The following is a 10,375-nucleotide window of genomic DNA, read 5'->3' on the forward strand; positions in this document are numbered from 1 at the left end:
CAACCCTTAAAAAACCCTGTCAGATCAATCGCGCTCGCGCACAGTAAGGAAATGCTATATCAACCCGGAAATGCACCAGATTGCATCTCAGAGTGCTAAAATTTTCAAAATATTCTGGGAGAGAATAGCCCCGATTCCCCTGCCAGGGCGCTCAATTTGACTTCTGCTGCATTTGAAAGGGAAAACCCTCACACCTACTATAAAGGAAAAACTTGCTTTTTCCTAACTGTCCGTTTAATAGGGTGTCCGCTTAATAGGAGTTTGTAAAAATTGCCCAATGTTCGTTAACGATTAACATTCAACGGTTAATCTGGAGTGCAATAAAGTCCCATGTGGTTGAGGAAGTTAAGGAAGCTGTGCTATACTTTGTACAAGACTGTTAGGTGAACTTGTGACTTGATTTATCTTTATTAATCGACTACAGGACGTATTTCAAGGATGTAATCCAATGTTACTATTGTCAATTCAGTCCGGTGTCCGCTTAATAGAGGTTTTTAACAATAGAAATTGGCTAGCTAAATACAATTTATTTTAGAGTCCGCGTCCGCTTAATAGAGGTGTCCGCTAAATAGGGGTTCGTTCGCCTTCGGGACCTGGCTTAGTGTCCACTTAATAGAGGTTGTCTGCTTAATTGGGGGTCCGCTTACTGCGCTTAATAGAGGTTTCACTGTATTAGTTTGAGGCTAAAACTTGGATGAGGTCTCTTTTTGAAATTAAATCTAAACAAAGGTCATGTGGGACATTAGGGAGGAAACCAAATAATTCCTATTATTTACAATCTGGAGCCCTTTTGTCGGAAAGAAGTAGGCTGTTTATCCTCTTCGTTTAGGGCCGGGTGGCAGGAATTTTTATAAGGGTGGGAGGCGGAAATAGAGGGACGTCACGCAACAATGCGTGAACAAAGCTTAATATTTTGCATCCGAGCTAAAGGGAGGACCCCCCGGCGGGTACTCCCTTATATTTGTGCTGCCCCATCGGGTAGGGTTTTTGCGCCGTTTTGGTCTGAAAACGGGTATACACTTTGCCCATTTTGGTCTGGTATCGGGTATGGTCTTCGAGGCAACTACGGTAGCGTATGAACGTATTTATCGCTTATATTCCAAATGAGTAAGAAAGAAAGAGAAATATGCGAATTCGAAATGGATTGAATAGTTTTTTGTTTGCGCTCTAATCTAAGTAATGATAACATAATTTCTGCCTAAAGGCCAGGTCTGAAAACGGGTGTGGAAAATTACATTTTTTGGGGTCTGAACTGGTTAGGATTTGAAGAACCGGGCGGCACATCCCCACCAAGGATTCCCAGGAGTATTCCCCCCCCCCCGGGGGACCCCCTTACCCCTCCAAACTCTAACTTTGCATTTGTGGACCAAATCCTAGGGTATTACCATTCAAATGAAACCTCATTGGCAGAACTTTTGCATGGTGTGCTTTTTATTTTCTGGAATTTTACGACAAGAAATTTGGATTTTTTTGCATTCTAATTAGGCAACTGAGAATTAAAGGTTCAATACTCAAACGCACCTAAGTCTTGTAACAAAATACAGTGGCAAAGAAATATCCGATAAGAGGTTTTCTAGTCATCTCTGACAGTTAAGCTGACCCCATTCGGGGGATTTCAAAGCCGTTGCAATATTTCTAGAAAGTTATGGTTGACCCGGCAGTGAAATTATTGCCGAAATTAGCCATGCATGCCAAATATGAAACTTTTCTTGATATTGTTTGAGACGGTTCGGCCAAGGTGGCAGCGCATACGTGTTGCTCGTGTTTTGAAAACTGTTTTAAACAAACAAAATAGGCTCCACTTTCAAGTGCACGGGTGCCTGAATTGTAATCAACCCTGACATGCAAAGCTACCACAGAACTGCTTAGTTTATCATCTGGCAGGCAGGGCAATACGTTCTTAGACCAGAAATACAGACGTCACGTTACAGTTGAAGTGAGTCTTTGCAACGCAATTTACTCACAAAATCCCGGGGGGAGAGTATTTGGGTTAATTTTTGCTGGGTATGTGCCGCTGGCCTCTCAGAGCCCCTATCCAATTATAGTCTATTTTATTCTGTGGCCAATTATAGACCCCATCTTAGTCACTTTTGGGAAAATATGTAATTTTAGTGATCAATGATTACTCCTGAAGCCTGAACTCCTGTAATAATTAATATTTTAGTGATCCCAACTTAGTCACTTTCTATTTTTATAAACTGACCCATTTTTTAGATTGAATGAAGAACACTTAACTTTCCATCTGCAGTACAAACATTCTGGTACGTTTGCAAACCGTAAATATGAAGAACTGTCTTACCACAAAAAAATCCGAAAATGTGCGACCCCATTATAGTCATTCCAGTCGTGAAAATGCCACCCAGTCCAGTGGCACATCCCCATTAGCCTCTGATAAGGAAGTAACCTTCCGGGACAAAAACAAATAACCGCCTCTATTAACATTACACTGTAATGGGTTGTCAAGACTTTCAGCTTTTGAGTATACAAGGCACTCGCTTTTACCATCAAGTCAAGGCAAACAGGAAGCCCAAGTAGAGACTTCCAAAGAGACCAGACGCCCTTTCCGTCTATTGGGAGGAGCCGGAAAACGGCGTCTGCTCTCACAAATTAATCGATCCTCCCCAAAATCCAGCCTCCGTGCGCGGCTACCTAATGATCCCAATACCAATTAATAGCACTGAAGCACACGTACAACTCCGCGGTATGCAAGTACCTTACGCATGCGCACAACCATATCACCCTGGTTGTGACAGCCATGGAGAGCTGTTTCGTCCTCATTAGGACTCATCACAGGGCGCCCGCACAATGTGTGTGTAACCGATGGTTATTTTATAGTAAATTTACTGGACTTACCGTTTGCTTCACCTATAGCGATATGTCGCTAAGTAGTAAAATCCAACTTGTGGTCTATTATCAATGCTGCGTTCTGATTGGTTGAGCTACTACTAGGCTGTATGTTATGGCCTACTAGTAGCGAAAAGTGCCGGCTTTGAAAACGAAAACAATGGCGGCTGAATCGCGTTTTGCTAGCGTAAGTTGTTTTGTCTCGATATTTCTGACTAACTAGTTGGATTTTACTAAAGCAATTATTCCCCTCGCCCTCATGGCCTCTGAGGCAATTGACTCAGAGCCCAATCTGGCTCAAGGAATAATTCTTAAGTATTTCTATAAATCAACATTAAATAAACGTTGAATTACCTTACCTGTGGTATGTTGTCGTCCTTTTGCCTCAAAAGAGGTTTTTTGAGCGATTTTGAAGGATTTTGAGTTCAACGTTTAATATTAGGAACAGTAAACGGCGAAACTCAAAATCCTTCAAAATCGCTCAAAAAACCGCCGTTTGAGGCAAAAGGATGACGATATACCACAGGTAGGGTAACTCAACGATGATTTACTATCGATTTATAGGCAAACTTTGTAATATATCGCTATAGGTGAAGCATAAGGTAAATCCAGTACGTTTACTATAAAGTAACAATCGGTTACACACTTACATTGTCTGGGAGCCCTGTGGACTCATCAGCATGGCATACCCCCAGGCGAGAGGTCTCACTTGCCGGCTGTGTGTAATTTGTAGTTAATTTTGGGATTCAGAGTTAAGAAAGTGAATCGTAACCAGCTTCATACGATCGTCAAAACAAAACAACGAAATGCAAATCATCTTCTTTCTCATACAGTTCCGTGTATGTTGAACTACTAGAGCACAAACTAGGAAGTCGTGCAACAGCTACTCGGTCGGTGATTGAAAATAAACATACCGAAATTATCAACAACGATATAGAAAATGAAGACATCGATCGGTAAGTCAAATCTAAATAAATACGGTAGTTATGAAGACTGGCAGACTCCGGCAGACTCAGTCTTCGCGTTCTTTATCCAATGTTTTGTTTCTGCTTTTGGTGTGGGCAGTAGCATTCGAAATAACTTCGAGAAAAAAGAAAACATCACGTCACGTATAGGACAAACCAAGGTTGCTCATACTGGGGTCATATACAGCCATCGTGTTGGAACGAAAACCAAGCTGACAACGAATTGTGCTTAGCAATGCTTCAAACAATGGACTGTTAAAGAGATACTTGAAGCTTTTGCAATACTGCAATAAAAGTCATGCGAATAATGCTATTATTTACTTATTTTCTTGTGTCCGACATGTTTACATCACGTCTGAAAAGCTCAAAGCTATTTGATTGGTCAACAGAGCTATCGGTTGCGTCACTGGTATTCGCGTTGACAGCGGTAACCAATCATATGACGTATTTTTTACATCAGTTATCACGTACACTAGGAAACATAGTAAACAGACCCACTGGAACCATCACGTATTCTCGAACTATATCAGCAGAGTCAAGACGCGAGTTCTGCAGTAAGGATCTAAGCAGTTTGCTACTTGCCTTTTTCAGCTGCGAATTTTAACTCCGAGTTTGTTCGTCTACAAAGCGGACTTTGTTTCGAGCCTGTAAGTGTACTGCACGTCTTTGACGGACTGTTTCCAGAGACTGATTTCTTTCTTCTGAGGTTGAATAGTCTTTCCTTTTCATTTGCAGAACCGGGAACGAAGGTAATCAAGTTTTTACACACGAACAGGACACAATATGAAGGTACCGACATCAGCTCAATATCCCTAGAAGCTCAAGTTTTTTTTATAAGCGAGAATCAAGTACTTTTCGTGAAGGACCCTATCCTATCTCTTTTTTCATGCTTTTTGGGGAGTGTCCAGATATCACTTCAGGACGTCAGGCATAGAACATTACATTAAGTTTGAATTTTCTTGGGAACTGATGGCACATCAAACCAAATTTGAAGATCAAGATGATCTCTAAAAAACATTTTTACGCTTTTTTTTAGGCGCCAAACCGAACGTCGTGAGTTATGGATTGTGAAAATTTCACACGTTCGGTTAAAAACATAAAGCGCGAAATCGAGGAGATGCAAATAAACTGAAAATGGACAGCTCTTGGTATCTGATATAAACGTCAGAGACGTCCAATAAAAATTCCAACCTAGATCACGTCCAAGTGTATCCTGTATACCTTAAAACCCTACTACAAAATATTGAAAAGGGTAAAGGAAAACAAACAAACCCTCTAACCCTTTCCCGTAGACAATGTTATGGTCTTATTTGTCGCCCTAAATTTTAGATCTGTGAACGAAATCCTGTGGTGCCTACCATTCAAATGAAACCTCTTTAGCATTAATTTAGCACAGTACTACTCATTTCTCAGGATTTTACAAAAAGGAATTCAGAATTGTTGGGAATTTTTTTCACTGGCCATTATCGGTAGAAAAAGGGTTAAACCTCATGTATGAATTTTCTAGGCCCCTATGACATCTAATGCTCAGGAGGTAAAGATACGCTCGTACCAGAACTCAGATAAAGAAGTCTGCCAAGACCTATTCACTCAAGGAATGGAACAACTCATTAGCCTCGTTACGCGGGTAGTCTTTCCAAGATACTGTTGGATTCTTGCCGCCTTGTCTGTGTTTGCTATCCTTGCAGCCATTAAATGGAACTTGTGGATATTTGCTGTCTACATTTTTGCTTGCGTGGTCCTTCTTGCTCTATTGTATGTCGACATCTACTTTGAGTGCTGGAAATTCATCAATTCCTGTCTGGCTTCGGACTTGAAGGACATTGACAAGACTTACCTGTCCACTGATGAGTGTCACATGTGGGTGGCAGAGTGGGGTGGAAAAGTTGTTGGAATGGTGGGACTCATTCATAATGAGAGTCACAAACCAGGAGTCGCTGAACTGCAGAGAATGTCTGTATCGCCTGTCTGTAGACGAATGGGAATTGCCAGGAAACTGCTCGATGAACTGCTCCAACACGCCAAGAAACAGGGCTTTGAGAAAATTGTCCTAACTACAACCAGTGCACAAACACCTGCAATTCGACTTTACAAAAAGTATGGCTTTAAACTCATGGCTGTCTTTCCATATCCTCAAAAACTTCTTGCAGATTTACAATACAGTTGCTTTGACCTTCAACTGAAGATCTAAACCCTATTCCGTGCTCAGTAGGACTATAACCACGTCAAGAACACGTTGTAGCTGCGTTTTAGAACTTACGTAATCAGTAAATGCTGCAGAACGAACAATCGAAAGACCAACACCACGCCATACCATCCCTCCTCGGTCAATTGCTTGCAGGGAGGGACAAGTAAGGGAAACGGATTTGTCGAAAATAGAAATCAGTGGAAGATTTCGTTAAAATAGCTAAACAACAGACATCGTATAACACATAGATCAATGAATTTATCACTACAAACATTTCAGACTGACAAGAACATGTTTTACTTTGTCACGTTACTTTGTTTTGTACAATCGACTTCCATGACTGAAAAAATACGAAAATTTAAGCTCAAAAGTATTTTTCCCCTTTTTTAAGGAGATCCCCACTCTAAACATTGAAACCCGGATGTGTCGAAATAAAAACCTGATAAATCTATTTGCCACGAAAAGGAAAACGTATTTGTGAAGTCTGATAGCCTTTGACCCAATATCTCCACGTAATACTAATCTGATCAGAAAGAGAGCTTTGTCCAAGCAAGACTATTGACAAGGGCGCACGAACAAGGGAGAGAAACCAATTGGGCCATTGCAGTGGGCTAATTTCTTCTCCTTTGATTCGTTTAATGGAGTAAAAATCTCTTCTCTCTAAGGGCTTGATGTTAAAAACCAAAAGGAAATGAAAAGGCATCGTCAGTGCTAAAAATACACGTGTAATTTCACTTCCCAGCAATAAGTCTTGTCGCGACTAGTGACCTCTTGGCTGGAACATCGGCGAGACGGCGCGAGAACCGGAAAGCAGATCACCTCGGGCCGATGATGATTTCTGCGCGCCGTCACGTCCACATTGCACAACACGTTCTCCCTTATTAAATAGCATCCCTTGAGAAATTATTTAAACAGAGGGTCATACGTAACATAGGCGCGGAGCTAGAAACGGAACACGACGAAATAGGTCGGAAGTGGTACTGAAACAAGTTTTATTAACCACTCACTCACAACCTCTCTTTCGAGAGTAAGGATCAAAAACGATAGTATACTAAACTTTACTCACTCACCCCTACTAACCCCTTTAGAGTTACATCATTTAGTGAAGGCTAGTAAAGGCAAGCAGGTGGGGATGTTTATACATTTTTCTCATCACTGATTATGAAGAAATTTAACAGACGTGTAGAGAAAACAAAGGTAACAAGAAAAGAAGAACATTTTTTAAGAAAAAAAAATCATCAATAATGGTGTCTACGTCAAATACGAATAACTATTGTCCTGATGGTGAAACTGAGAAATATGAGATCGTGCATTTTTATAGTCATGCTCCAAAGTTAAAGAATTACCTGAAGAGGACTCTCTAGAGAGTTTGGTCGCAGGCTACAATCTTGGACAGAATAAAATGGAACAGGAAATTCGCATCCCCCGAATCAAGGATGACGCCGCGCGAAGAACAAAACAGCCTATTTTGCCATCTATCTTTGATTTTGGGGGAGCGGTAGCCTGTTCACAGACCCTCTGTTTTCTCTTCAAAGTCAGTCAAGCGCTGTCTCCCTCACACTAGTCGAACGCGGGTGATAAAATAAAAACTCCAGGGCCGGATTTATCGACCGCCAGCACAAGGGAGCTCGCCGATGTTTTTGAAAAGAACGAAAAGAAAAATAAAACAACGTCTGTGTACAGGCTAGGGGAGAAAGGGGGGGGAAGGGTCTATTTTTCCATTTATTTTATTTATTTATTATTATTTTGAACTGGTGTTGTATTTATGAACTTAATTTTTAAGAAGAAGAACATCAGATACTTTGTGGTGTGGTCTTGTCTGAGGCATCAATCATTACTAATTTAGAAAACATTTATGTATATAGCATAGATGTTGGCATTTTAATGGAAGGAAGTTTGAAATAGCACGTGTTCGGAATTGTACTTGGCGAGACCCACCTAACCTTGGAATGTTTCTGTGCCCTACAATCGAGCCCTGATCAGATATAAAAAAGGAGATAGGCCTTAACTATCCGGTGTGCATAAACCTTTCATTTTTATCTACCTGCTTCCTATGAGCGAAAGAGAGCAAGGGTGTAAATGAGTCATATCTTCTTTAGAGGTAGGTCTGGTAATGTGAGGTAGGGGTACGGCTCCAGCGGTCATTCCGTGGAGTGGATGGAACCGTCATGTCTGTGAACAACACACTCTGAAGCCCTCTCTCCCGGGCATTGGATGCATTTAAAGTAAGAAAATGGCTAATGTTGTGGTTAATATATGACCGTGACAGATGGAATTTTGACTTCTTAAAAAATAAAAGGAAAACAGAAAAGGACAAGAAAGAAAGGGCAGAATCGTCAGAATGTTATGGCAACAGGAAACCAATGGATCCGCTCAAGTTCTCTTTCAGGCAACATTCTCTTTCGGAAAGACACATGCCATGTTATGCGCATAGAAATAAGACACGCCTGTCCCAGCTGGTGTGCGCACTTAAGAAAAAAGGCTTAATATCAAAATTCAAATTTTCTTATGTTGTCCCTATACGTTTTACATAAAAGTAGTGGGCAGAATTTGTTTTAATTAGATTCGTCTGTGATCATATCCTCAATTCTCATGATCACTCTGTTTTATAAAGCACTGATATTACTTGGAGAAAGTTCATGCTAATATATAAAGGCTTTTAAAAAAGGGTTAAACCTCCCTTCCTGCTTACGACTCACCCGGTCACAACAAGAGAAATATTTTATTCCATATGAAAAATAAATAAGTACGGGAAGCCTAACATAAAATAATCCCTCGGAGCTTTATATAAATATCCGGTCCTTACGAAAATTTAAAGGTAAGGATGTCAATGAAAACATTTAGGCTACCGTAGTACATTTTGTCTACAATATGCAGCAGTTCCAGTGATTTTGGCAAGATCTGTAGCCTCCAGCTTTTGAAAAAGCGCAAAAGCTTGATTTGTCGTTCTGAATAGGTTAAGCCGTTTTAGAGTGTTCCACACTGGTAGGGTATGGTGCTTTAGAGTGTGTCGCTTAAGTTCTCTTTGAGGGTGACTCCCTTTATTTGACCGTGCGTATTGATATATCTTGGCATGATGCAAAACTGGTGTCCTTTTTCAGTGTTCTGATTCAGTTATATCAGCAGTTTAAAGTTATTGGCCACTGAGAAATTCTGTACTCATCTCGGAAGTTCAATTTCAGAATAAGCTTTCCACACCGTTTCCACAGCATTGGATTGGTTCAGTGTTGTCAATGGTAACAGTCCTTTAAAAACAGTTCCAGTCGCAACGTATTCTTGATTTGTTGTGCTCAGTGACTTGTCTTTTCCTGTTTTGAATTAATACACGTTCCAGTCATTTTGTGCAGTTCTAATAAGCTTCGCAGACCAAGATAACACCAAGATACATCCAAATATCGCAGTAACAATACTGTACTCCAGTACAACTTCACAAGCGGAATAGAGCCTGATTACTTGGGACGTTTCCATACGTTTCGATTCGATCCAAGCCAATGGAAGTATGTGGATTCAGGAAGACTATTTGGTCACTGTAACCAGATCACAATCAACTGACAATGACATAAACTACCGTATTTCACGTTAAACGGAAGGTTTATTTATATAGCGCCGGGTAGGTGTGTTTATTTGTGTTGGCGTGAAGTAGAAACTGATCACGTACCTCCGATGACGCACGCCAGGGGAATTTATAAAATACTATCGTTCTCTGTCGGGCTTTACCTTTTTTTTTTAGAAAGATTAAAAGATCAAACACAAGACGGCTTTTGCAAAATTTTCCTCAAATTCTCGGCTCATTTTTAATCGCTTTACTTAGAATCTAAAATGGGGAATTTCAGGAGGACAAGACGCGGATACGCAGCTTTAAAAATTACGCAACTTTGTCTTTACGTATGTCACACAACACATGGATCCTTCTGGAAGAGTCCAGAGGATTCACATCAACTTATCCACAAAAACAGGCATTAGTCACATCCTTCTAGAAAAATGCTATTAGCCCGAAGGAAAGTTGCAATCGACGCAATAAGCCACATACATGGAAACGATTTCATCTAGAAGTTGCCGGTCTTAAGTTTCTTTCTAGAGGAAGGATAAGATAGGGATTGGGTGGCCGGGGGCGGGGGGGAGGGGGGGAGCGGGGTAAAAGGAGACTTTGCATTTTTGATTGGTTTGGATGACTGAGTTGCCCGGCTAAGTTACAACACAAACAAGAGGCAATTACTATTTCTTAAGAGTTGCTCACGCTACTTTCAGTTTCTTTTTGCTGTTACATTTATCGCTAATTATTGTTCAATAGCGAAACTGCAGTTATCTTGCTCTTACCAGCGACGGACTACGCCGCCCGCTCTAGCGCTAGATTGAAGAGGAAGAAGGATATAGAGCA

The 10,375-nt window shown here is 40.8% G+C and overlaps 1 protein-coding gene across 1 annotated transcript; it reads left to right on the forward strand.

The window, feature by feature from the left end:
• The first annotated feature begins 4,294 nt into the window (after positions 1-4,294).
• On the forward strand, positions 4,295-6,448 carry LOC140946985 (probable N-acetyltransferase CML1). Its single transcript, XM_073396069.1, has 3 exons — positions 4,295-4,456; positions 4,545-4,598; positions 5,317-6,448. The coding sequence occupies exons 2-3, from the start codon at positions 4,593-4,595 to the stop codon at positions 5,998-6,000; spliced, it is 690 nt and encodes a 229-aa protein (XP_073252170.1). The 5' UTR covers positions 4,295-4,456; positions 4,545-4,592; the 3' UTR covers positions 6,001-6,448.
• Positions 6,449-10,375: the final 3,927 nt, after the last annotated feature.

Source organism: Porites lutea, chromosome 8 (assembly GCF_958299795.1).
Source record: "Porites lutea chromosome 8, jaPorLute2.1, whole genome shotgun sequence".
NCBI classification, from domain to species: domain Eukaryota; kingdom Metazoa; phylum Cnidaria; class Anthozoa; order Scleractinia; family Poritidae; genus Porites; species Porites lutea.